The sequence below is a fragment of the Medicago sativa genome, chromosome 8 (assembly GCF_051527215.1).
Source record: "Medicago sativa cultivar Bolivia chromosome 8, Bolivia_mono, whole genome shotgun sequence".
Classification (NCBI taxonomy): domain Eukaryota; kingdom Viridiplantae; phylum Streptophyta; class Magnoliopsida; order Fabales; family Fabaceae; genus Medicago; species Medicago sativa.
Genome location: NC_140756.1, coordinates 25235446 through 25263117, shown reverse-complemented (window position 1 = coordinate 25263117; position 27672 = coordinate 25235446). Strand labels below are relative to the sequence as shown.

At 31.4% G+C, this 27672-nt stretch overlaps 2 protein-coding genes and 3 long non-coding RNA genes across 9 annotated transcripts; all 5 read left to right on the top strand.

Annotated features, from left to right (window-relative positions):
* The first annotated feature begins 1547 nt into the window (after positions 1-1547).
* LOC146897863 ((+)-neomenthol dehydrogenase-like) lies at positions 1548-8701 on the top strand. 2 transcript variants are annotated; one of them, XM_085731891.1, is made up of 6 exons: positions 1548-1585; positions 1677-1923; positions 4473-4547; positions 5022-5198; positions 6438-6561; positions 8326-8701. In XM_085731891.1, the coding sequence occupies exons 1-6, from the start codon at positions 1566-1568 to the stop codon at positions 8577-8579; spliced, it is 897 nt and encodes a 298-aa protein (XP_085588017.1). In that variant the 5' UTR covers positions 1548-1565; the 3' UTR covers positions 8580-8701. The 2 variants fall into 2 exon arrangements, with proteins under 2 accessions (XP_085588017.1, XP_085588016.1); XM_085731890.1 differs by lacking the exon at positions 8326-8701 and having other exon boundaries at positions 6438-6929.
* Positions 8702-10921: 2220 nt separating this feature from the next.
* On the top strand, positions 10922-12469 carry LOC146897862 (uncharacterized). Of its 2 annotated transcripts, XR_015021280.1 has the most exons (5): positions 10922-11281; positions 11691-11746; positions 11858-11989; positions 12119-12186; positions 12348-12469. It is a non-coding gene; the product is annotated as an uncharacterized LOC146897862 (long non-coding RNA). The 2 variants fall into 2 exon arrangements; XR_015021279.1 differs by lacking the exon at positions 12348-12469 and having other exon boundaries at positions 10949-11281; positions 12119-12254.
* Positions 12470-13785: 1316 nt separating this feature from the next.
* Positions 13786-15024, top strand: LOC146897861 (uncharacterized). Its single transcript, XR_015021281.1, has 4 exons — positions 13786-14051; positions 14461-14516; positions 14628-14759; positions 14889-15024. It is a non-coding gene; the product is annotated as an uncharacterized LOC146897861 (long non-coding RNA).
* A 93-nt stretch (positions 15025-15117) lies between these two features.
* LOC146897860 (uncharacterized) lies at positions 15118-20090 on the top strand. Of its 2 annotated transcripts, XR_015021277.1 has the most exons (6): positions 15118-16820; positions 17230-17285; positions 17397-17528; positions 17658-17725; positions 17887-17954; positions 19685-20090. It is a non-coding gene; the product is annotated as an uncharacterized LOC146897860 (long non-coding RNA). The 2 variants fall into 2 exon arrangements; XR_015021278.1 differs by lacking the exon at positions 17887-17954.
* Positions 20091-20919: 829 nt separating this feature from the next.
* LOC146897859 ((+)-neomenthol dehydrogenase-like) lies at positions 20920-26402 on the top strand. Of its 2 annotated transcripts, XM_085731886.1 has the most exons (5): positions 20920-20979; positions 21118-21364; positions 22033-22107; positions 23101-23277; positions 25869-26402. In XM_085731886.1, exons 1-5 carry the CDS (start codon positions 20960-20962, stop codon positions 26244-26246), a joined length of 897 nt encoding a protein of 298 aa, XP_085588012.1. In that variant the 5' UTR covers positions 20920-20959; the 3' UTR covers positions 26247-26402. The 2 variants fall into 2 exon arrangements, with proteins under 2 accessions (XP_085588012.1, XP_085588013.1); XM_085731887.1 differs by lacking the exon at positions 23101-23277.
* The last annotated feature ends 1270 nt before the right edge of the window (positions 26403-27672 follow it).

Below are 27672 nucleotides of genomic sequence, written 5' to 3'. Positions count from 1 at the left end.
ACACGTGTAATAAATATAATGGTAACCATAAATAGTACAAGATATTCCACAACCAGGGGCGGATGCATGTAGGAGCAATGTGGGACTATAGCTCCACATGCTTTTCCCCCTTTTTTTTTTTTTTTTTAAATACACCTTTCGGTCACTATTATAAGCAAAAGTTTACACTTTAGGTTCATTCAACAATTAATGATATATATGGTCTTTGTTGTAGGTCACATACATCATTCAATGAATGAATCTAAAATGCAAACTTTTGCTTATAATAGTGACCAAACAAACAAACAACAACTACGTATTTGCGTATGAAATCTATCTTTGGACTTTCTATTTCTAATTAATAAGTGGCTGGGTTAATTTCTAATTAATAAGTGGCTAGGTTAATTTAAGCATATCATCACCATCTATCCATGTTTGTATTATCAATTGGTTGTTATAATGTATCCTGATATATATGTGTCGGAATGTAGATATAGAATATATCCTGATATATATGTATTTTGTATTTGTTTATTATGTGATTTAATGACTAATGATATTCTTGTTACTTACTTGTAACAATGATTGTGTGTTTTATAGGATGAAGAAATTTTTTCCCGTGCTTTCTAGAGACAAAGCTAGTTCTTCGGCTAGTCAAGAACCATCAAATATTCGACATCCAAGTGAACCACAAAATGAAGTTACACCTAACTCGGCCAATGAGGGTATTCAAGTTGTTGATTACAATTTGTTGGAAACGGATCCAGGACTTAGGTCTCCAATTTCAAGCTATCATCCTAACATCCAAGATGAGGTACGTAAAGCTTACCTTAAAAAAGATCGTTATAAACCTAGCAATTTCGTTTACCCTTGGTCTGATCATGGTAGACAAAGACGTAGATTTTGTAAGAATTGGTTTAATTTGTATGATTGGATTGAGTATAGTGAATCTAAGGACCTAACGTTTCAACAAAAAAATAATGTTAATTCTTATTTTTATTATAGTTTGCATTATTGTTTTTTAGAAATTTTAGCTCCACGTATAATGAAAGTCTGGATCCGCCCCTGTCCACAACATACGTAACTTTCAAGACCGTTTACCATTCCACAAGTAGAAGACATTTATAAAAAGAGTAATGATATTTTGACATCCATTTGATGACAACTTTGTTGACAACCTTGTTTTTCTCACTTCTTATTGGTTAAAAACAATGGAGAGAGAAAAATGAAGAGAGAGGATAACAACATCATGTGAGTATGAGAGAGAAAGTTGTCCAAAAGTTGTCAAAATATCATTTCTCTTATAAAAAAAAAGAAAAAAAAAAAGAAATGATAGATACTCCCTCCATTTTAAAATGAGTATCATTTTAGCCAAAAAATTATTTAAAAATAAATGTCAATTTCTGTTTCTAATGCAATAAATAAAGGTGTCAACTAAATCAAAAATGATAGTAATGTTGTATTGCCGTGTGGAGGATAAGGAAGTACAAATTAGAATATTCGTGTGTGGTTGAGTGATTCCCAATTTGAAGAGCACCTTCAAATTTCCCAAGTTAACATTTGCACTTGTTGAGTTCCTACAAAATATGGGAGAACCGAGAGAATGGTAGGAACAAATTTACTTTAGCATATCCAACAAAACTATGTTTTTGAATCATATAGACTTTTTTAGTAATCCTTGCGTTTCTCTTCCTCAGGTATGCAGTGGTGACAGGTGCAAACAAAGGAATTGGGTTAGAGATAGTAAGACAGTTAGCTTCAGCTGGAATCAAAGTGGTGCTTACTGCAAGAGATGAGAAAAGAGGTCTTCATGCTTTGGAAACACTCAAAGCTTCTGGTCTTTCTGACTTTGTTGTCTTTCATCAACTAGATGTTGCTGATGCTGCAAGTGTAGCCTCTCTTGCACATTTTGTCAAATCCCAATTTGGCAAACTTGATATTCTGGTGAGTAAATTGCATGCAATGTTTGTCACATGTTCAATTGCATGTTACTGTGCTTAAGGATTTGGATTTTAAAGATTATTATTATTATTATTATTATAATTTTATTTTTTTTATTATTATCATCGTCATTCTGCAAACAAAGCCTGTGTTTGTTCGATCTATATCCAAATTTTTTAAAACAAATTATATTTGTTTTGTTAGTATTGAAGATGCATAAGACTGGTAAGCTAGAGTTCCAATGTTCTATGGCTTGGAATTTCTTTGGTTCTTGTAATTAAGGGTATTTCAATATTTATTTTGTATGAATTATTTACTATTTAAAAACAAATGAGGTCTCAAAAAATAAAAATCAGAGGGGTCCCACAGAAAATGAAAACAAGATAACATGAGGTTGAGGACTATGATAGGCGTAGAGTTCTGTCTTCCCTTGTCTTATACAATGTCATGCTGTTCTAAATTTGATTGGCTACTTAGAGCATCTCCAATGGGGGGTCCTTACTTAACAAGGACCACTCTCCGTTAAGGACCCTCCATTGGAGGAAGAAAAATTGAGTCCCCATTAAGGAACGGGCAACTATATAAGGACCCTCTCTCTCCTGAGTAACTAACGGGTCCCACGTTTAAAAAAGTAATAAAATGTGTACTACTTGGTCCCACTTGCATAAAGAAGTAATAAAATGTGTACTACTTGGTCCCACTTGCATAAAGAAGTAATAAAATGTGTACTACTTGGTCCCACTTGTAAAAATGAGTAATAGATAAATTATTTTTGTTTAATATGTAAAGATAGTGGGACATATTTAAATACTTTTCATTGGAGTCCTTATTAGTGTATTGCCATTGGAGTCATTGAGTCCTTAATAGGTACTTTTATTAAAAAACTATAAATAAGTGATGTGTCACGTGGGGTCTATTTAAGGAGTCCTTGTTAGGGAACTACCATTGTGGATGCTCTTAGAGCATTTCGAATGGGGGGTCCTTACTTAACAAGGACCACTCCCCGTTAAGGACCCTCCATTGGAGGAAGAAAAATTGAGTCCCCGTTAAGGAACGGGCAACTATATAAGGACTCTCTCTCTCCTGAGTAACTAACGGGTCCCACGTTTAAAAAAGTAATAAAATGTGTACTACTTGGTCCCACTTGCATAAAGAAGTAATAAAATGTGTACTACTTGGTCCCACTTGTAAAAATGAGTAATAGATAAATTATTTTTGTTTAATATGTAAAGATAGTGGGACATATTTAAATACTTTTCATTGGAGTCCTTATTAGTGTATTGCCATTGGAGTCATTGAGTCCTTAATAGGTACTTTTATTAAAAAATTATAAATAAGTGATGTGTTACGTGGGGTCCATTTAAGGAGTCCTTGTTAAGGAACTACCATTGTGGATGCTCTTAGAGCATCTACATCCATGCTACCCACATTGATAGTATAAATGGACCCAACACAATATATAAATATTACTTCACATTTTTCAATTATTTAAACCATTCAACTACATTTTCTAAATATTTATACTACTCATCTAAAACTCTAAATTGGGTCCCACTAATCACACAATACACCTCGAATTTATAGTTTAAAATCACATTCTAATTTTATACTACCTCCGTCCCAATTTAATTGACACAATTTTGTTTTTCACACATATTAAGAAAAATGTATAAGGGGAAAGTGAAATATATTGTATTGGAAATGATAAAAGTAGTATTATTTAGTGTTATATTGTATTGGGAATGATGAAAGTTGTATTGAAAATTGAAATGGGTCAGTTATTTTGGGACACTTTTTTTTAGAAAATGGGTCAGTTATTCCGGGACGGAGGGAGTATTATTTTTTACACCTCAAATGTAGAAAAGGAACGGTAGCACTGTAATACCATGGCAGTTGTTGGACAAAGTGATATTCTGACAGTGTCATACATTTTCTGCTAAGACACTCTTAAATCAACCCGATATTTATGCTCTTATTAGAGTTGATAGTCCCCCCTAAGAGCACCATTATCGGTGGTGTCTTTTGGCACATAAAGTCCACGTGTTGCTACTGGTGTCAGGAAGGCATGGATAATTGCATAACAGTTGGTGTCTTTTCTTGGCTACGGTTCCAAACTCTACCACCGTGTCTTAGAGCAATTCTTTCTCTTTCTCACACACTTTTTCAATTGATTTTATATTAATATAAAATATAATTTGGAATATATTGTAAGATTAGTGGGATCCATTGTAAGTTTTGTAAGAGTGGTATGGATATTTAGAAAATGTAGTTGAGTGGTTTAAATAATTGGAAAGTGTGAAGTAATATAAAGTATTATATGAGACCCATTTATATCACCCATGTAGAGTGGCATGGATGTGGGTGCTCTAAGTAGGTTTGTTGATGAGTTAAAGAACATTTAAGATAGGTTATTAGTTTGATCTCCGAAAATTAATATTTTCTCTTCTTCTCTAACAATTTATTAACAACTAACATTTGTATATAAAAAATAAAAATAAAAACTTATTAGAATTGATAAATGTTGGCTTGTTTACTTTGTACATATTGTGTAGGTTAACAATGCTGCGATTGGCGGAATTGAAATTAAAGACAGTGATTTATTCACTTCAGCCATCATTACAAACGGGGTTCGTATATACATCAACACATGTTATGAATCTAGTCAATTATAGATGCAGAAATTGTATTACCTGAAATTGTATTACCAATTGTTACTCCCCTCCATTTCAAAATAATTAAGTTATTTGTAAAATAATTGATCGATTTCACTTTTCAGTACAATATTAATTATTTTTTTCAATTATACACTATAATTAATACTAATTTCATCTCATTCAATTCAATATTTTTCACTTTACATTTATGATAATGGTAAATGCATTTAAAACTATTTTTTTTTCCTCTCTTTCACTTACATTTTTTTTTAATATGTGAAATAATCAAATGACTCAATTATTTATAGACTCACCAAATTTCGATATTTTCCATTAAACATTTTACTCGATATTTACCACTAATGCACTAATGATTTAAAGATGTCATGACATGTGTGAAGTAAGTTTACAAGTTGTCTGAGTATTTGAGTTGTTCTTACTACGTAGGCACTATCAGATGATGAATTGAAAAGGGCAATGACACAAACTTACGATTCAGCTAAAGAATGCATTGAAATAAATTATTATGGAGCTAAAAGAACATTTGAATACCTTCTTCCTCTCCTTCAATTGTCTGATTCACCAAGAGTAGTCAATGTATCATCAGGAGCGGGCAGGATAGAGGTAAGCTAATTTCTACATAAATAAATTCTTAAGAGTGAATAAGCTTGTATTATAGAGTTTTAGGACATTACAAAAACTTCGTCAAACTTTATTTTGACTTGGAAATAAAAATGAAAAAATGAAATAAAATTCTTCTCTAATTCTATCATCATTAGATTATAGAGTCAATTTTCGAAGTCCTAACTTGACTTGTATTTCAAGAGAGAAGCAATGTTAAGGCCCTAAGAATATAGGCCTAAATAGAAACTTAGTTAATTAGTGCCCCAACTCATTATGTTACGAGAGATATTAATAAATCGAATATAATATCTCCATCTCTAAATATATGATCTTATTCACTAAATCACATGAATAAAAGTCTGTTTTGATGGGATAATTGAAAATGTTAAAGAATTTAGAATCATAGACAATTTAAATGATTATGTTCAATTGCATTCATTTCTAAACTGTTTTTATGTGACATAGTACTAAAAGATTTCTATCATTTGAAAAATAGAGGCCAATTTGTAAATTTTGAAAATCTTGAGGGGCCAATTCATAATTTTTGATTTTTTGAGTGGTTGATTTGTAATTTTTTATTAAAAAATGGTCCAATTTATAATTTGAAATTTTTTATGGGTCGTCCTGAAAACTTTTGAAAAATATGGGAAAAAACTTGCAAAATGTTGAGGGATCTCTGAATTGAACTTACAAAATATTTCACAAATTTTCACTATTTTAAAATTTTCTAAATTATTCATTCAAACAATAGAATTTACCTAAAAGGATTTGAATTTCCCTAAAATATTAAATTACCTCAAAACATTCTCTCATTCAAACACACTAAGAATTTGTAATAATATTAATTTATTTTAAAAATTGTTGTTGTTAATTTTATAATTATACCATTCGGGGAGAGAAAATTAGTTTATATTCACAATATTATTATTGATTACAGAAAACTTTTTTTTTTTTTGTGGTAGCCGGGGGTTTGAAGCCCGGACCTTACATATATTATGCATTGTCTCTACCAACTGAGCTAAACTCACGATGACGATTATAAAAAACTATATAATATAACTAGGAGTATGTTGATAAGAAAATAATCAATACACCTAAATTATTGCTGGAGGTAGTATTTTTTTAGGCTTTCATCGAAGCTTTTATACGTACATATTTTGTTGTTTAGATTATGTTTTTACCCAATCTTTTTTAACTAACTTGTCATTATCATCTATATTGGTTATTGTGTCAAATTAGTTTGTATCAAATGAATGGGCTAAAGGAGTCTTCAGTGATGTTGAAAACCTTACGGAAGAGAGAATAGATGAAGTAATAAAGGAGTTTACCAAAGATTTTGAAGAAGGGTCCTTAGGAAGAAAAGGTTGGCCAAGATATTTTGCTGCCTATAGTGTTGCTAAAGCTTCAATGAATGCCTACACAAGAATTACCGCAAAGAAGTATCCTAACTTCTGCATCAATTGTGTTTGCCCTGGTTATGTGAAAACAGATATAACTGCTAATACTGGTTTCTTTACAGCAGAAGAAGGTGCTGCTCATCCTGTAAGGTTAGCCCTGCTTCCCAATGGTAGTCCATCTGGACTTTTTTATAGCAGGAATGAAGTCATTCCATTTTGATTGATATTATATATTGTAAAATATTTTACAATGTTATGTATATGAATTAATATATACTATAAGTTTAAAGACTTTTTACACCATCAATAAATAATGATTGTCAGATTATTAAAAGTATTTGGTTTTAATCATAACTATTTCTTAACTTGTCTTGCCTAAATGATAAATTTCATATATTGTAAAACTAGGAATTTAAGGAGTTAAAAAAATTTAGTCGTTTGTTAAATTTCATGAAACTTTTGAAACTAAAGGTTATTTTTGTGAGCATACTTTGCTTAATTACTTGAATAAACTAAATAGTTTATTCAAATGTTATCATCAAAATCTTTAAGAGGATAAAGTAGATTATTAGTAAATATCTAGTTGGACTAAGTAGATTATTCTACCTCTATTGATCTGTGACTTTAGAGTATACTATTCTTAAATTTCATAATCGATCGATTTTCTCAAGTGCCAAATTTGGCGGGTTAGTTTAACTTAAAAGAAAAACCTTTACGAGTGTTCTCTTAGTTGATGTCTGCCCTTATCTAGATTTTTTTTCCAAACTGCTCCTATTGTGAAATATATATACCAAAATGCCCTACTTAAAAATAAAATATTAAAATGCCCTACTTTTGATTGGCTAGTTTGAGTGTACCATTTCATTTGGTGCCCTCGTGTGATGATGTGGCAATGAGTGGGCCTTCCCAAGTGGCGCACTCGTGATGGTATTTTTTTTCCTTTTCGTTTTTTTTATATTGTTTTTTTTTAATATTAAGTTTTTTAATATTTAAAATATGAGTTTTTCTATCATGTACAAATCTGCATATGATAAGAAGTTTAAAATAGTAATTTTGCATCGGAACTTGTACATTTTGTATTAAATACATAACTCTTTAATAAATTAATTGTTGTTTAATAAAAACTTGCTATTTTTATATGCTTTAACATGTGCAATATTGCACATGTTAGACAAACCCTTAAAATATTAACTAAATTAATCAAGATAATTACTAAAACAAGATATTTGCGTGATTTCATATATGCAAAAATCAATCAAAAGCGCATAAAGTGATCCACGAAATATGGCTGGCACGATACTCCAACAACCCATGTGTACTATATCCGACACATTAGACAAAATCTTATGCGGGCAATCGGAGATGGAGAGCTTCGGAAGCAAGTTCTCCATATGGATATAATCACAATTTTATTACTATGAACTTCACAATTTTTTTATAATGTATCTACTTTTGTTTTTATTTTTTTATTTATTTTATAATTTTACAATCTAGATTATGCATTGAACAACCTACATTCAATTAAACATGCACTTTGTTATTTTGTTGATGTTTTTAACTCAATTTCCTTTGACCAAATTTGCATTATCACTAATATTGATGTCACATCAATTAATATCAAATGAATGGGTTAAAGGAGTCTTCACTGATGTTGATAACAGAAGAAAGAATAGATGAAGTGTTAAAGGAGTTTATCAAAGATTTTGAAGAAGGGTCCTTAGTAAGAAAAGGTTGGCCTAGGTTTGCAGCTGCATATACTGTTGCCAAAGCTTCTATGAATGCATATACTAGAATTCTTGCAAAGAAATATCCTAATTTCTGCATCAATTGTGTGTGCCCTGGTTATGTCAAGGCTGATATGACTACTAATACTGGTATATTGACAGTAGAAGAAGGAGCTGCATATCCTGTTAGGTTAGCACAACTTCCCAATGGTAGTCCATCTGGCCTCTTCTATAGTCAGAACGGAATCTCTTCGTTTTGATTAATATTTTTTAGAGAATTTTAACAAGTGTCCTTAGAGTAGTGTTTATGTACGTAATCCAAATGGGTAGTATTTGTAGAGTAAATGTTGTATTTAATAATTCGATTATTATTTGACTTGTATCTTCAAGACAAATTTTCATTTTTTTGAATTCCTTAAACAATTTTCTTAAACCACTTGTTAGTTTGATTCATATAATATGTATTGTACGATTTTATGGACTATGAAACCTTCCATGGGCAGGGCTGGCCTAAGGGCAAGGCACCCAAGCAAGGGCTTTACGCCTCTAGATTTTGGATTAAAAAAAGGCCTCAAAATAAATCAATTTAGCTATAAGTATATAATATGACATATTAATAATGGTCAATTTTAAGGCCTCCAATCCTTTTGGTCTTAAGGTCAAATCTTGGATTCAACAAAATTTTATATATTACTTCCCCCGGTTCTATTTACAAGAGAAACTTGAGTCAACAAAAGTTGATGTATATAGTTAAAAATTTAGTCTAGATACATCAACTTTTGTTTACCCAATTTTTTCTTATAAATAGGACCGGAGGGAGTATGTTTTAAATAAGTATTGTGTTATTTTTCTTTTTAATTCCAAAAGGCTTCATTATTAAATTTATTTTAGGCCTCTTGACATATTAGGCCGGCCCTGTCCGTGGGTAACATGGCCATTGACCCAAGCCGTTCGCCAATGCAGATATCCAACCTGAATTTCCGCAGAATTTTGCAAGCTAATATAATGTATTTGAGACTATCAACTTGCCACACCAATATGATTCCTATTAACTCCAAAGCCCCACTTTGCTACTATACCTAATCGAAAGCTCACGATCTAGGACTGGTAAATTTAACAACATCTCAAGCATTATGCAGCACATTAAAAGTTGAAGAATTTTTCTATATGATTACAGATATAATAATATTAAATTAAGAAAATAATCTTGCATTAGAACACTATGGAAAATAAAAGATACGAACTTAGACAAAAAAAATTAGCTGATTAAAAGTGAGAGACGTAACCAGGTTGATAAGAAATATGTTAACCTAGGTCACCTCCAACTTAAATTTATTGGGACCCTATATAGTTTATAAACAATGTTATATTACACCTTTTGGTTGATGTGATTCTATTTTTAGTGGCTCTTTTCTCACTCAATGGTATGTATGCCTAACTCAATGCATGGGCATGGCCCGTTATATCAACTCAAATTGGCTAATTAATAGATGAAAAAGATTAGTGGTATGGTCTTTTTTGTAAATGACATATATTTCAGTTAATGGTTTATGACCTGTTTGGATTAGGTTTATTTTGAGCTTATGCAAATAAATAAGCTTTTATATATTATTTATAAGTCTCTAAATGTAGTTTACAGAGATACAATTTTCGTTAACGAGAACTTATAAATTAAAAAGAAAGCTTATTGATTTGCATAAGTTGTTTCGCATACGTTCAAAATAAGTCTAATCCAAACGGACTCTTAGTCATTGTGATCACTTATAGTATTTGGCCTACACAGATTTATCTTCCCCTTTAACTGACACCATTACAACATGATATGTGTTGAAGTTGGATTGTCAGCACATTGGATTTCATCTAGAGAATGACATATACGCTAACATATCATAGTAAGTGACATATCTATAAATTTTGACACGGAGGGGCTATATTTTTTACGATAAAATTTACACAAATAACTTTTTATCTATGCAAAAGTAATAAAATAATAACTTCATTATCATTGAGCTAAAATACTTAAGGTTATAAACATTGTACGGTTAAAAAAAATTATAGACTGCTTAATATCTACAAATTAAATTTTTTTTACGTGTCTTTATATTTAAAGACTGCTTACTATTTATGTTCCTTAAAGAGTGTCATGAGGGGACTCCTTAACATTTCCCTATTTAAAAAGTATGGTAAAAATTATTCATGGTAAAAATCATTCACATTTTCATCTCAAATGCATTTACACATTTGATTTTATAAAATTCATGAGTAACTCTTTTCATAGTATAAATTTTCAATTAATGAAGACAATCTATTATTTTTAGAGGAGGCTATAATTAAAATATCAAAGACTTTTTTTTAGAGAAACATATCAAAGACTTAACAAACATACTAGGAATATTAGTGTGAGCATTTGCCCCTAATCTTTATATCTAATCCAAAGGTACATTTGCAAACAATACTAACAAAACCCTAAAACTAGCTTATTTGGCGCTAAACACATTTTGCCCCACCTAACCACACTTAATGCGGGCCTACTTGGTTAATCTGGTGCCCTCCTCTTCCAAATTTGAATTTCAAATTCCCTTCAACTTATTGTTTGCATCGTAAATAACATGCATTTACTCTCATCTAGCATTTTGTCTCCCACGTTACTTTTTCTTAATTTTCCAACAAAGCAGAACTTATCTCTCTTCAAGTCCATCTTTTATTTACCCTTCCATCTGTCTTTCTCTGAATTTTCTTCCTCTCTCTTCTTCCTTCCTCATCCCCTCCCTTCACCGGCGGTGAACTCGGCGGCAGGTCCATGGCTCTGAGTCTCGACGTTTGTAACGAGGACCTAACACAACACATAGGGTTATTCTTCGCACATCCCGCTGGAAAATCTATTTCTCTCACCGATCCACGCACATCTCGCCGACTCCGCAACTGCCGCCACAACTACAAATGACCTTCGTAACTGTCACCGGTAACTCACTTTCTCCCACCGATTCATGTTCATATCGATTGTGTGAATTTTGCTAATTTCAAATTTGACATTAGGGTTTGAAAATCGTTGATTTTGATATGTGATTGTGTGAATTACAGCTTTTTCTTCATTGTTAGAATAGTTTTTGTTCTTTTTTTCATTGTTAGTTGTTGTATTTTCGTTTCTTTCTCTGTGTTTCAGTCTCAATTCAATACCGTGTGCAAGAGCCCTGTGCAATTTTCATTTAAATTTTAGTGCCCTTTTTTCACTAAAACTAACCGTGCAAAAACAATAGCAGCAGTTGCAATTTAACACAGGAATCATATATAAAATTATTGTTGTTTTTGTTCTTTTTTTCATTGCTTTCTGTCAATTCTTCTTGACGTGCCTTTTTTTTGAAATTATTTAGAACTTCATTTAAGTTTTTCGAATAGTAGGAATTGCTCAAACAAGATGATAAAAAAGGTATGAATCTGATCTTTGATTCAGTTATATACCTTTTCCCTTTTTAATTCACTCTACCAAGCTTCAAGCTTTTGTTTTGTGGTCCTGACAGCTGTGATCTTTGAGTTTTAGGGGTTGAATCTGATGCAATCAGAAAGTATTGTAGTTTGGATTGAGTGCAGAGGGATGCTTTTCATGTTGGACGGTGTTCAGCAGTATATTCACAGAGAGAATTTACTGTCCTGACAGCAATATGAGAGCCAGGTGAATTTACTATTCTCTCCAGAAAAAGTTTTGTTAGTTTGGATAGATAAATTAGACTCCTGGCTTAAAGCTTTTAAATAGATGGTTATTTGATTTTAATAGTTTCTGACAATAACTATTTCCCTTCAGAGAGTGCATTGGAAAACCTAATTGTGAAGCCTTCTTACTTTTCTGACGATTCGGTTTCCTCCATTGAGGTAAGTCTTAGATGTGCTTATCGTATGGTATCATATCATTCTCTGTGATTTTGAGAGCAACTAAATAGGATATTTTTCTTAAATTAGACTCCTGGCTTAAAGCTTTTAAATAGATGGTTATTTGATTTTAATAGTTTCTGACAATAACTATTTCCCTTCAGAGAGTGCATTGGAAAACCTAATTGTGAAGCCTTCTTACTTTTCTGACGATTCGGTTTCCTCCATTGAGGTAAGTCTTAGATGTGCTTATCGTATGGTATCATATCATTCTCTGTGATTTTGAGAGCAACTAAATAGGATATTTTTCTTTGATTTTGACATTGTGAAATTATCAAATTTGAAGGCTACAATGTCAAATAGCTATGGGTAAGTGATGACCGTAAGTCATTTTCTAAAAACTATCAATCTCTTATTGTAGAGGTTGAATAGCTTCAAGGACTATTTAACATTTTTGTATAATGAATCTGTGATTCTCTTTTTTGTCATTTGAGTTAAAATATTTGGTTAGTATTTGAAAGCTATATGTTCTTTTAAATGCACTAAGTTAATATTGGACCGCATTTGTGTGATCATAAGCAAAATTTTTATGTTGTCTTGAAAGCCATTTCAGAATTGTTTAATATTTTTGCTTTTTTTATTTCTTAAAATATAGACTTCTGCATTATTTTCTATGTATTTCCTTCAATTTAATAGGATTTGGCTGATGTTCTTTATAATATTTTTAGCATGTAAAGTGTTCTTTTTTTCACTATGATCTTTTCATGATATGAGCCTAATTTACTTCCTTCAGTTTTGGTTGTTGGGTTAATCTACAGCCTATGGAGAGAGTGAAGAATATGATGCTTTTGAAATGATTAAAATTGAAAAGTATGAATTACTAAAAAATTGAATCCTGCTCAAAGTGGTTATAAATTCATTGCAACCGATCAAACTTTGATTAGTTATGCATCTGTCCATTTTGTTCTTGCAAGCATTCTTCTCAAATCAAGCCATCTTGATTTGCATTGAAAATTAAAGAACCATGTATTGTTTGCTTCTGTTGATTTTCAATATTTGCTTTGTGGTGCAATAAGCTAACTAGCATTGTATGATCTATCATTTCTACATGTTATTGATTTCATACTTTCTGAAAGTTTTACCTCATCAAATTATATGATAGCAATTTTTTTTTTTTTTCATGAATTGACTTTGGTAGCATATGCAAATCTTATTGCAACCCACATAACATACATCTTGGAGTTAGTGTGGAATGTTACTTTTTAAAAATTGCAGATGTAGGAATAAAATGGCATAATTACATCTTGGATTTGTTGATGTTGAAGTAAGATTTCACATTAAGTGTTTTTATCACACAAATACTAACAAAACCCTAAAACTAGCTTATTTGGCGCTAAACACATTTTGCCCCACCTAACCACACTTAATGCGGGCCTACTTGGTTAATCTGGTGCCCTCCTCTTCCAAATTTGAATTTCAAATTCCCTTCAACTTATTGTTTGCATCGTAAATAACATGCATTTACTCTCATCTAGCATTTTGTCTCCCACGTTACTTTTTCTTAATTTTCCAACAAAGCAGAACTTATCTCTCTTCAAGTCCATCTTTTATTTACCCTTCCATCTGTCTTTCTCTGAATTTTCTTCCTCTCTCTTCTTCCTTCCTCATCCCCTCCCTTCACCGGCGGTGAACTCGGCGGCAGGTCCATGGCTCTGAGTCTCGACGTTTGTAACGAGGACCTAACACAACACATAGGGTTATTCTTCGCACATCCCGCTGGAAAATCTATTTCTCTCACCGATCCACGCACATCTCGCCGACTCCGCAACTGCCGCCACAACTACAAATGACCTTCGTAACTGTCACCGGTAACTCACTTTCTCCCACCGATTCATGTTCATATCGATTGTGTGAATTTTGCTAATTTCAAATTTGACATTAGGGTTTGAAAATCGTTGATTTTGATATGTGATTGTGTGAATTACAGCTTTTTCTTCATTGTTAGAATAGTTTTTGTTCTTTTTTTCATTGTTAGTTGTTGTATTTTCGTTTCTTTCTCTGTGTTTCAGTCTCAATTCAATACCGTGTGCAAGAGCCCTGTGCAATTTTCATTTAAATTTTAGTGCCCTTTTTTCACTAAAACTAACCGTGCAAAAACAATAGCAGCAGTTGCAATTTAACACAGGAATCATATATAAAATTATTGTTGTTTTTGTTCTTTTTTTCATTGCTTTCTGTCAATTCTTCTTGACGTGCCTTTTTTTTGAAATTATTTAGAACTTCATTTAAGTTTTTCGAATAGTAGGAATTGCTCAAACAAGATGATAAAAAAGGTATGAATCTGATCTTTGATTCAGTTATATACCTTTTCCCTTTTTAATTCACTCTACCAAGCTTCAAGCTTTTGTTTTGTGGTCCTGACAGCTGTGATCTTTGAGTTTTAGGGGTTGAATCTGATGCAATCAGAAAGTATTGTAGTTTGGATTGAGTGCAGAGGGATGCTTTTCATGTTGGACGGTGTTCAGCAGTATATTCACAGAGAGAATTTACTGTCCTGACAGCAATATGAGAGCCAGGTGAATTTACTATTCTCTCCAGAAAAAGTTTTGTTAGTTTGGATAGATAAATTAGACTCCTGGCTTAAAGCTTTTAAATAGATGGTTATTTGATTTTAATAGTTTCTGACAATAACTATTTCCCTTCAGAGAGTGCATTGGAAAACCTAATTGTGAAGCCTTCTTACTTTTCTGACGATTCGGTTTCCTCCATTGAGGTAAGTCTTAGATGTGCTTATCGTATGGTATCATATCATTCTCTGTGATTTTGAGAGCAACTAAATAGGATATTTTTCTTAAATTAGACTCCTGGCTTAAAGCTTTTAAATAGATGGTTATTTGATTTTAATAGTTTCTGACAATAACTATTTCCCTTCAGAGAGTGCATTGGAAAACCTAATTGTGAAGCCTTCTTACTTTTCTGACGATTCGGTTTCCTCCATTGAGGTAAGTCTTAGATGTGCTTATCGTATGGTATCATATCATTCTCTGTGATTTTGAGAGCAACTAAATAGGATATTTTTCTTTGATTTTGACATTGTGAAATTATCAAATTTGAAGGCTACAATGTCAAATAGCTATGGGTAAGTGATGACCGTAAGTCATTTTCTAAAAACTATCAATCTCTTATTGTAGAGGTTGAATAGCTTCAAGGACTATTTAACATTTTTGTATAATGAATCTGTGATTCTCTTTTTTGTCATTTGAGTTAAAATATTTGGTTAGTATTTGAAAGCTATATGTTCTTTTAAATGCACTAAGTTAATATTGGACCGCATTTGTGTGATCATAAGCAAAATTTTTATGTTGTCTTGAAAGCCATTTCAGAATTGTTTAATATTTTTGCTTTTTTTATTTCTTAAAATATAGACTTCTGCATTATTTTCTATGTATTTCCTTCAATTTAATAGGATTTGGCTGATGTTCTTTATAATATTTTTAGCATGTAAAGTGTTCTTTTTTTCACTATGATCTTTTCATGATATGAGCCTAATTTACTTCCTTCAGTTTTGGTTGTTGGGTTAATCTACAGCCTATGGAGAGAGTGAAGAATATGATGCTTTTGAAATGATTAAAATTGAAAAGTATGAATTACTAAAAAATTGAATCCTGCTCAAAGTGGTTATAAATTCATTGCAACCGATCAAACTTTGATTAGTTATGCATCTGTCCATTTTGTTCTTGCAAGCATTCTTCTCAAATCAAGCCATCTTGATTTGCATTGAAAATTAAAGAACCATGTATTGTTTGCTTCTGTTGATTTTCAATATTTGCTTTGTGGTGCAATAAGCTAACTAGCATTGTATGATCTATCATTTCTACATGTTATTGATTTCATACTTTCTGAAAGTTTTACCTCATCAAATTATATGATAGCAATTTTTTTTTTTTTCATGAATTGACTTTGGTAGCATATGCAAATCTTATTGCAACCCACATAACATACATCTTGGAGTTAGTGTGGAATGTTACTTTTTAAAAATTGCAGATGTAGGAATAAAATGGCATAATTACATCTTGGATTTGTTGATGTTGAAGTAAGATTTCACATTAAGTGTTTTTATCACACAAATACTAACAAAACCCTAAAACTAGCTTATTTGGCGCTAAACACATTTTGCCCCACCTAACCACACTTAATGCGGGCCTACTTGGTTAATCTGGTGCCCTCCTCTTCCAAATTTGAATTTCAAATTCCCTTCAACTTATTGTTTGCATCGTAAATAACATGCATTTACTCTCATCTAGCATTTTGTCTCCCACGTTACTTTTTCTTAATTTTCCAACAAAGCAGAACTTATCTCTCTTCAAGTCCATCTTTTATTTACCCTTCCATCTGTCTTTCTCTGAATTTTCTTCCTCTCTCTTCTTCCTTCCTCATCCCCTCCCTTCACCGGCGGTGAACTCGGCGGCAGGTCCATGGCTCTGAGTCTCGACGTTTGTAACGAGGACCTAACACAACACATAGGGTTATTCTTCGCACATCCCGCTGGAAAATCTATTTCTCTCACCGATCCACGCACATCTCGCCGACTCCGCAACTGCCGCCACAACTACAAATGACCTTCGTAACTGTCACCGGTAACTCACTTTCTCCCACCGATTCATGTTCATATCGATTGTGTGAATTTTGCTAATTTCAAATTTGACATTAGGGTTTGAAAATCGTTGATTTTGATATGTGATTGTGTGAATTACAGCTTTTTCTTCATTGTTAGAATAGTTTTTGTTCTTTTTTTCATTGTTAGTTGTTGTATTTTCGTTTCTTTCTCTGTGTTTCAGTCTCAATTCAATACCGTGTGCAAGAGCCCTGTGCAATTTTCATTTAAATTTTAGTGCCCTTTTTTCACTAAAACTAACCGTGCAAAAACAATAGCAGCAGTTGCAATTTAACACAGGAATCATATATAAAATTATTGTTGTTTTTGTTCTTTTTTTCATTGCTTTCTGTCAATTCTTCTTGACGTGCCTTTTTTTTGAAATTATTTAGAACTTCATTTAAGTTTTTCGAATAGTAGGAATTGCTCAAACAAGATGATAAAAAAGGTATGAATCTGATCTTTGATTCAGTTATATACCTTTTCCCTTTTTAATTCACTCTACCAAGCTTCAAGCTTTTGTTTTGTGGTCCTGACAGCTGTGATCTTTGAGTTTTAGGGGTTGAATCTGATGCAATCAGAAAGTATTGTAGTTTGGATTGAGTGCAGAGGGATGCTTTTCATGTTGGACGGTGTTCAGCAGTATATTCACAGAGAGAATTTACTGTCCTGACAGCAATATGAGAGCCAGGTGAATTTACTATTCTCTCCAGAAAAAGTTTTGTTAGTTTGGATAGATAAATTAGACTCCTGGCTTAAAGCTTTTAAATAGATGGTTATTTGATTTTAATAGTTTCTGACAATAACTATTTCCCTTCAGAGAGTGCATTGGAAAACCTAATTGTGAAGCCTTCTTACTTTTCTGACGATTCGGTTTCCTCCATTGAGGTAAGTCTTAGATGTGCTTATCGTATGGTATCATATCATTCTCTGTGATTTTGAGAGCAACTAAATAGGATATTTTTCTTAAATTAGACTCCTGGCTTAAAGCTTTTAAATAGATGGTTATTTGATTTTAATAGTTTCTGACAATAACTATTTCCCTTCAGAGAGTGCATTGGAAAACCTAATTGTGAAGCCTTCTTACTTTTCTGACGATTCGGTTTCCTCCATTGAGGTAAGTCTTAGATGTGCTTATCGTATGGTATCATATCATTCTCTGTGATTTTGAGAGCAACTAAATAGGATATTTTTCTTTGATTTTGACATTGTGAAATTATCAAATTTGAAGGCTACAATGTCAAATAGCTATGGGTAAGTGATGACCGTAAGTCATTTTCTAAAAACTATCAATCTCTTATTGTAGAGGTTGAATAGCTTCAAGGACTATTTAACATTTTTGTATAATGAATCTGTGATTCTCTTTTTTGTCATTTGAGTTAAAATATTTGGTTAGTATTTGAAAGCTATATGTTCTTTTAAATGCACTAAGTTAATATTGGACCGCATTTGTGTGATCATAAGCAAAATTTTTATGTTGTCTTGAAAGCCATTTCAGAATTGTTTAATATTTTTGCTTTTTTTATTTCTTAAAATATAGACTTCTGCATTATTTTCTATGTATTTCCTTCAATTTAATAGGATTTGGCTGATGTTCTTTATAATATTTTTAGCATGTAAAGTGTTCTTTTTTTCACTATGATCTTTTCATGATATGAGCCTAATTTACTTCCTTCAGTTTTGGTTGTTGGGTTAATCTACAGCCTATGGAGAGAGTGAAGAATATGATGCTTTTGAAATGATTAAAATTGAAAAGTATGAATTACTAAAAAATTGAATCCTGCTCAAAGTGGTTATAAATTCATTGCAACCGATCAAACTTTGATTAGTTATGCATCTGTCCATTTTGTTCTTGCAAGCATTCTTCTCAAATCAAGCCATCTTGATTTGCATTGAAAATTAAAGAACCATGTATTGTTTGCTTCTGTTGATTTTCAATATTTGCTTTGTGGTGCAATAAGCTAACTAGCATTGTATGATCTATCATTTCTACATGTTATTGATTTCATACTTTCTGAAAGTTTTACCTCATCAAATTATATGATAGCAATTTTTTTTTTTTTCATGAATTGACTTTGGTAGCATATGCAAATCTTATTGCAACCCACATAACATACATCTTGGAGTTAGTGTGGAATGTTACTTTTTAAAAATTGCAGATGTAGGAATAAAATGGCATAATTACATCTTGGATTTGTTGATGTTGAAGTAAGATTTCACATTAAGTGTTTTTATCACACAAATATAACCGTCACATAGGGCATATATTGATAATTGATATAAGGTGTTGGGATCCCAAAGTTTGTATTCAAATAGGGTAGGTTATGTGGTCTTTTGTGGGGTTTGTCTCGGCTGTTTGGGAGTTCATGTTATTATGCAGTTCACTGCCTGCATTTCTGTTATTGTGTCATTCTGTACCAGTTTTGCTGCTATGTGTGGTCATGGCCTGTGGCTATCTTGCAATATTTATTATTCTAATTCTGAAAATATACATTAATTTGATTTTCACTCTGAAAACTTCTAGCAGATGGCAAAAGAGATCATGTTATATTTTAGAGAAATCATATAGACTTAATGGCAAGTGTTTTGTGTCTGTCTTTTAGTTAGTTAACAATGTTTTCTCCCCTTATTCTGTTATCTCTTAGATGTTACAATTTTGATGCTTTCTTTATCTTAATATATACTTGCAATTTCTTATCAATTGATGGAAATGTGACTGCATAATATATTTAGTGTAGTTACAGTAAAGGGTATGAATATGAACTATCATGGTATGTGTAGTTACAGTAAGATTTTGGGGGTGTTGTTACGTAGTTTTGTTCACAGTTCCAATTTCTTTTTATATAGTCTTGGTGTGCAATGTAGCCTGGAGGGTGCTGTTAACAACTTCTGTTTGTTCCTGCAAAGGTCTGTTGTGGACAACCCAGGTCTGTGTTAGCGCAACCTGCTGCTGTTGGGGGAGTAGGTGATGTTCATGGTTGGGTTCTTTAGTTTTGTGCAGCCTGCTGCCATTGGGGGTGTATTGTTGTTAATGGAATCAATTAGTCACCAATTATATAATGTTGATTCTATTTGCACTTGCAAAATTTTGATTAAGTTTAGATGATTGCAATGAAGAGAACCAATTGTAATTTGGAACCATTGGTAGTAATTTTAATATGTGAAGGATTGGAAAGTGAATTTTAGATCCCTTTCACTGTCTAAATATTTTTGTATTAACTTTCATTTGTATCAACTAAATGATTTCATGCCATCTTCTACATCTTTATTATTTGAACTTGAAAAGTGCAATCACTGTTATAAGTATGTTGAGGAATGTATATTGATTTTTGGATATGCAGGGGATCTTTTAGTTACTTTTGATTTATTTCTTCTTCGATTTGAAGTCCACGTGCGACATAGTGAAATAAAGAAGCATTGAAATTGTAAATTAAAGTAATTGACATTTGAAGCTAATTATGAAATAAAGAAAAATAAGGCCTACACATGCCGGTAAATAAGGCCTATATATTATCAAAAACACTGTAAAGTTCAGACACGTCGATACCGATAATAATTTAAGAAAATGGTATAATTCATTATAATCTTATGTGTCGATGTCGTGTTGATATCGGACATGATACATATCTGACATTGGGACACGCCAAATATGAGAAGTATTTGTGCTTCATAGAAAGCACTAGAAAAGCATGTAAAATGTTTAACCTCTTCTTTTTTTGACAAATACTGAAAAGCATATATTATAGTCAAAATGACCCGTGCGGCAGCACGGGTGAAAAGTCTAGTCTACTATAAATAGATATGTCCCTAAACATAGTTTGAATTTTTAGAGAGATATTCATATTTAATGTTTAAGATGACTCAAATAGGATTAACACAAGTAGAAGACATTTATAAAAAAAATAAAAAATAAAAGATAGATATAAATAAAGGTGTCAAGTGTCCACTAAAGCAAAATGATAGTATGTTGTGTTGTATCGTGTGGAGGATAAGGAAGGACAAATTAGAATTTTCGTGTGAGGTTGAGTAATTCCCAAGAGAAGAAAATATATCTTGAACTAAAGAGTATCTTCAAATTTCCCAAGTTAATTAACATTTGCACTTGTTGAGTTCCAACAAAATATGGAAGAACCGAGAGAAAGGTAGTAACAAATTTACTTTCTCTCTTTCTTTTCTTTCTTTCTTTCTTTTTTGTTATACTTTCTTTAGCATATCCAACCAAACCATGTTATTGAATCATATAGATTTTTTTACCAATCCTTGTGCCTCTCTTCATTTAGGTATGCAGTGGTGACAGGAGCAAACAAAGGAATTGGATTTGAGATATTAAGGCAGTTAGCTTCAGCTGGAATCAAAGTGGTGCTTACATCAAGAGATGAGAAAAGAGGTCTTCATGCTTTGGAGACACTTAAAGCTTCTAGTTTATCTGATCTTGTTGTCTTTCATCAACTAGATGTGGCTGATGCTACAAGTGTAGCTACTCTTGCAGATTTTGTCCAATCTCAATTTGGCAAACTTGATATGCTGGTGAGTATTGCATACAATGTTGGAGTAGAGATCTCTCTCAATTTCATAAAATAAATTGACATATCCATTACAATGGTTTTGGTATAAATATTCTACTAATGTCGGCCGAATTTAAAAAAAAATAAAATCAATTAGTGTCACAAATTTTAAAAATATTTGCATTTATATCATTTATTTCTGTTATTTATTTTTTTATTTATTTTAAAACTATAATAATTGACACTTCATATTAAAAATGGATTGGATCTCTTATCCCTATTTAAAAGAAATTGAGGTCTCAACAAAAAATTCAGAGGTGTCCACAGAAAATGAAAACAAGATAACATGAGGTAGGGGACCTAGGATAGGAGTAGCAGTTCTGTCTTCCCTTGTCGTATACAATGTCATGTTGTTGTAAATTTGATGTGCTACTTATTAGAGTTGATAGTCCTCCATAGGTAAGCCAAGAGACACTGAAGAAAATTTAAGGAGGTCATGGATTTTTTTTTTTTTTAAGGAAGAAGGTCATGGACTTTATCTCCATAAACTAATATTTTCCCTTCCTTTCTTCTAACAATTTACTATCAACTGAGGTTTGTGTATAAAAAAAAAAAAAAAAAACTTATTAGAGTTGATAAAGTTTGTTGTTTGTTTGTATATATTTCATGAACAAAGTTTGTATTGTGTAGGTTAACAATGCTGGGATTGGCGGAATTGAAATTAAAGATACTGATTTATTCACTTCAGCACTCGTTACAAACGGGGTTAGTAGTATATATCAACACATGTTATGAATCTAGTCAATGCATTGTTATATGCTGGGGTTGAGGTTCGAACCTCAGACACCTCACTTATTCACTTTATAAGGTGAATATTAGTCACTAGTTACTTGACTAAAAATAAATAAAACAAAGGCTTAATTACACTTTTGGCCCCCTAAGTTTTTCAAAGTTGTGATTTTGGCCCCCTAAAAAAACAACTCTTTCCAGGCCTCCTAAGTTTACTTTCTGTTGCAATTTTGACCCCCCACCCCAATTTTGACCCAGTCAACGGACACGTGTGTAAATTTTTTTATTTTAATTATTCTTTTGTTTTTAATTTTAAAAAATAAAAAAAATATTTTTGTAATTTAAAAAAAGTTTTTTTAATTACAAAAATAAAAAAATAATTTTAAATTTTTTTAAATACAATTTTTTTTTTATTTTTTTATTACAAATAAAAAAAATTAATTACAATTTTTTTGTTTTTTTATTACAAAATTAAAAATAAAAAAAATATTTATTTTTTTAATTACAAAATAAAAAATATATATTAAAAATACAAAAATAATTAAAAATTTACACACGTGTCCGTTGACTAGGTCAAAATTGGCGTGGGGAGCCAAAATTGCAACAGAAAGTAAACTTAGGGGGCCTGGAAAGAGTTGTTTTTTTAGGGGGCCAAAATCACAACTTTGAGAAACTTAGGGGGTCATAAGTGTAATTAAACCTAAAACAAATAGATGTAGAAATATCGATTTGCTACTTTTATAGATGCATATGCTGGAAATTTTATTAAAAATTGCTACCAAACAAAGCCCCAAATTTCGATATTTTTCATTAAACATTGTTTTACTCGATGCTTACCACTAATGCACTAATGATTAAAAAATGTCATGACATGTCTGAAGTAAGTCAGCAAGTTGTCTTGTGAAATTTAAAACTGTGCTGGAAGCTTCTCTCATGTTTTTGAGTATTTGAGTTGTTCTTACCTTTTAGGCACTATCTGATGATGAATTGAGAAGGGCAATGACACAAACACTTGAGTCAGCTAAAGAATGCATTGAAATAAATTATTATGGAGCTAAAAGAATAATTGAATACCTTCTTCCCCTCCTTCAATTATCTGATTCACCAAGAGTAGTCAATGTATCATCAGGATTGGGCAAGATAGAGGTAAGCTATTTAAAATTATACAAGATCTTTGTCCAATATTATTTATGAAACCTCTAATGAAAGACCATTGTCCAATATTATGGTACCCATACGAAGTCATTTTCAGCCAGTATAAAGACCTTTGTCAAATTTGGAAGCTTCTAAGATCGGTTGCTCTTTTGGTCCCTCTATTTGTTCTTTATCTTGAAAAAACAACTTTCAAAGATTGGGGTCTATTTAGAGTGTCAGTTTCCTAAGTCCAAACTTGCTCAGGTCTGTACTTCAGCAGGGCAGGAATGTTTGGACCCTAAATAAGAGTATAGGCCCAGGTAGGCAATTAGCTAATCAACACCCCAACCCATTAGATTTATGCTCTTCCCCCAACAAGTTTCGCCTATCTGAAATACCCAAACTACCCCTGCGTTAGTTAACTAACGCAAGTGTAAAAAAATGCACCAGTTAAGTTACGTTGCGTGACTTAAGTCACGCATAGTGACTTAACTCACTTTTTTTTAAATTTATTTACTATATTCAAGTTATTTTATTTACTTTATTCTAATTTATTTATTCACTTTATTCTAATTTATTTATTTTCTAATTTATTTGTTCACTTTATTCTAATTTATTTACTTTATTAAAATTAATTTATTTACGTATTTACTTTATTTTAGTTTATTTATGAACTTAAAATAAATATTGATTCAATTTTATTCATTAAATAAATACAAATATAAATAAAAGGAAATGAACTAAATTAATAATTATTCATTAAATACAAAATTAGAAAATAAATAAAAAGGAATGAACAAAATTGAGGCATATAACAATATCTCATTTTATTAATAGAATTCATACAATACAATAATTGATACAATAATTTATTCGAATTCACTAAATCTACTTATTTTCTTTTGGGTTAATTATGTTTCTAGTCCCTATAAAATAGCGACCTTGTGAGTTTAGTCCTTACTTAATTTTAATAGCATTTTTAGTCCCTAATTTTGTTTTCCTGCACTGAGTATTAGTCCCTACTCAATTCAAATTTGTTTAATTTATGCTTAAACTCTTAAATTTTTGAACAATTTTTTGCAGACATGTTTAGAACATTACTAAAGTTCCTCCGCAAAAAATTATCGCAAAATTTGATTTCTACATCCAGATTTTATTACTTTTTATCTTTAACTTTTGTCGTTTTAAAAAATTCATATTTGATTCATTTCATGTCAGAAAATTCTAAATTTTAGTAAACAAACCTTTCATAGTGTTCTAATCTTGTTTTAAAAAAATCGTTCAAAAATTTAAGAGTTTAATGTTAATTAATCAAACTTTGTTTTAGCAGGGACTAAAATTATAAGTAAATTTTTTTTATAGGGACTAAAAATGCTATTAAAATTAAGTAAGGACTAAATTTACAAGGTCGCTATTTTATAGGGACTAGAAACATAATTAACCCTTTTCTTTTTACCCTCTTGGGGTAAAAAGTGACCAACCTTCTTGGGGTAAAATAGTGAGCAGCCTTCTTGGGGAAAATATGTCATCAACCCTTGGGCTAAATTTAAATATGGTTTTTTTTATACCCTAAGAAGATTCTTTTTACCCACGGTAAAAAGTTTCTGGGGTAAAAAAAAGCAGATTTAAACTCATCCCAAGGGTTGATCGCATCCCCAAGTCGGCTACTCACTATTTTACCCCGAAGAAGTCTGATCACTTTTGCCCAAAGAGACTATTGGAAAAGAAAAAAAAGAGAGAAATAGAGGGAGAGAGTGAGGAGGGAGGGAAAGTGATATGGTGTGAGGAAATAGGGAAGTATGGAGGGGTATTTATAGGTGGAAATGGTAGTATAGGTTGTAAATACCATTAATGTGGTAAAAAAAAAATGTGTAAAAGGGTAAAAAAAACGTGTAGATTGAATGTTGAAAAATTGACCAAAGGCAAAAAAAAACGTTTGTTCTTCATCTCTGACCACCGGCCAACGTGCGCGAGTTAACTCGCGCACATGCCAGTGGTGCGTGACTTAATTCACGCAGAGCTTATAAGGTGCGTGAGTTAAGTCACGCAACGTGACTTAACTCACGCAGGGGTATAACATGAAATAATGTTGGGCGCGAGCAAAAAGTGCAGGAGGAAGAGCAGAAATCAACCCATTATGTTATGAGTGATGTTACTAGATTTGATCTACTACCTCGACCCTTAAATATAGGATTTTTTTGACTAAGTCATGGGGCTTAAGAAAAATTGTAATAGTTTTAAATTTGTTTAAAATTGATATTATTTTATAAGTTTACCATCCACAAGAGAAAATTAGTTTATATTTTTATCATAGTATTTATTTTTTATTGTAGAAAAAGATGTAACATAATTAGAAGTATGATGCTAAAGAAATAATAATTCTTTTAAAAATGTAAATAAAATCTCATAAAAAGAGATAAAGAAAAACCTCAAGACGATTCTATATTTGCCGGACATAGTATTTTTTTTAAAGTTTTCATCGAATCTATGTAGTAATTTTAAATTTTTATACGTATATGTTTTATTATTTAGTTTAATTTATCTATTCAATCTCCTTTAACTAACTTTCATTATCACTTGTATTGGTTATTGTGTCAAATCAGTGTGTATCAAATGAGTGGGCTAAAGGTGTCTTCGGTGATGTTGAAAAGCTCACAGAAGAGAGAATAGATGAAGTGATAAAGGAGTTTATTAAAGATTTTGAAGAAGGGTCCTTAGAAAGAAAAGGTTGGCCTAGATATGCTGCTGCCTACACTGTTGCTAAAGCTTCTATGAATGCATATACAAGAATTATTGCAAAAAAGTATCCTAACTTCTGCATCAATTGTGTTTGTCCTGGTTATGTCAAAACAGATATAACTGCTAATACTGGTTTCTTTACAGTAGAAGAAGGTGCTGCTCATCCTGTTAGGTTAGCACTGCTTCCCAATGGTAGTCCATCTGGCCTCTTCTATGTTCGGAACGAAGTCTCTTCATTTTGATTCTTACTATATTGTAATCGTTTGTTTAAATTATAAGACACATTACTAGAGTCTAGCGCAAGTGGTTGGTACGTGCCAAATGCACGAGTGCTATAAATCTTACTGTTTCAAATTCAATTCCTAATGATTAAAGAAAGTTACAACTTGGAGATTAAATATTTTGCACCATTTAACATTGGAAATAAATTTTCTTTTTCTAGGAAGTATTTAACACTAAGTACAAGGAATTGTAGAGAATAGAAAGAAATGATACAATGTCGATAGAATGAATTAGAAATCAACCAATAAAGATACAAATCTCCAATATCAATATCAAAGATATACCACGATAAGGACAATCAAATCCAACAAGAACCCAAGAATTGAATCACCGACTTCATTAACACCATCGGATAAATGTGTTCAACCTTACAATAAAGACATTATAAGTTAAGTTAGGTCTTATGGACTGAATGATCTATGTCTATCTCTTTAAACAGATTTCAATTTCTTTGGAGAAATCGCGAGTATACTAATCTAATCATATGTACATTCTTTTTTTTTTTTTTGAAAGATATGTACATACTTCTTAAAAACACATTATAAATATATTAATTTACTGTAAATAAGAGTAGTTTATACTTATCAAAATTCAGTTAGGTGCTTGCTGGATAGATAATAAGGACTAAACCTTAAATACATTTAGTTATTTTGAAGGGTTAGCTTTACGTGGGGAACACCTTCATTTACCAAAAATGGAGGCCTAGTACAAATGTCTTTGTAGCCATAATGTATATACACCCACAGGTACCTAAAATTATTAAGAGTGTTTAATTGATATACTCTCCTTCCATATTTATATACTCTTTGTTTCAAAATAATAATTGTTTTGATTTTAATGGTAAAATTAGTATCATTTACAAAAATACTTTTCTTAATTGTAGTTAATGGAATAATTAATTTGGATGAAATTCAATAAATAAGAGTATAATAGTGGAAATAATAATAATAAATATTGCAATGATATTTTAAAGTGACAATTATTTTGAAACAAAAAAAAATTGTAAAGAGAAATATTGAGAGAGGATACTCTATTATGTTTGATTTTATGGCGACAAAAATAATTTTAAGTGAAATGATTTTATAAAATTAATTTTGACTAAAAATAAAATATGAATAAAATTATTTATATTTAAATAAATTCTTTAAAAACTACATTCATGTACAAGCGAGTAAAACAATATATTTTTGGGCATTAATGTCAATTACAAAATAAAAGACAAAATCAATTATTTTCAAACTTAGTAAAATCATTTATACATATTTAGAGTAGATTTTATTACCAAATCTACGATAAGTCTATGTGAGCATAGCTCACTTAATGGGCATATTACATTGTGCAAAGTTGGAGTTTCGAACTCCGAATTCTTCTCTTATTAACAGCGGA

Excerpts from the sequence above, each read along its gene's own strand:
- LOC146897863 (XM_085731891.1), top strand. The coding sequence starts at position 1,566 with ATGGGAGAACCGAGAGAATG. Across the intron at positions 4,548-5,021 it reads CAGCCATCATTACAAACGGG|GCACTATCAGATGATGAATT; the intron begins GTTCGTATATAC and ends CTTACTACGTAG. Across the intron at positions 5,199-6,437 it reads CAGGAGCGGGCAGGATAGAG|TTTGTATCAAATGAATGGGC; the intron begins GTAAGCTAATTT and ends GTGTCAAATTAG.
- LOC146897859 (XM_085731886.1), top strand. The coding sequence starts at position 20,960 with ATGGAAGAACCGAGAGAAAG. Across the intron at positions 20,980-21,117 it reads ATGGAAGAACCGAGAGAAAG|GTATGCAGTGGTGACAGGAG; the intron begins GTAGTAACAAAT and ends CTCTTCATTTAG. Across the intron at positions 21,365-22,032 it reads TTGGCAAACTTGATATGCTG|GTTAACAATGCTGGGATTGG; the intron begins GTGAGTATTGCA and ends TGTATTGTGTAG.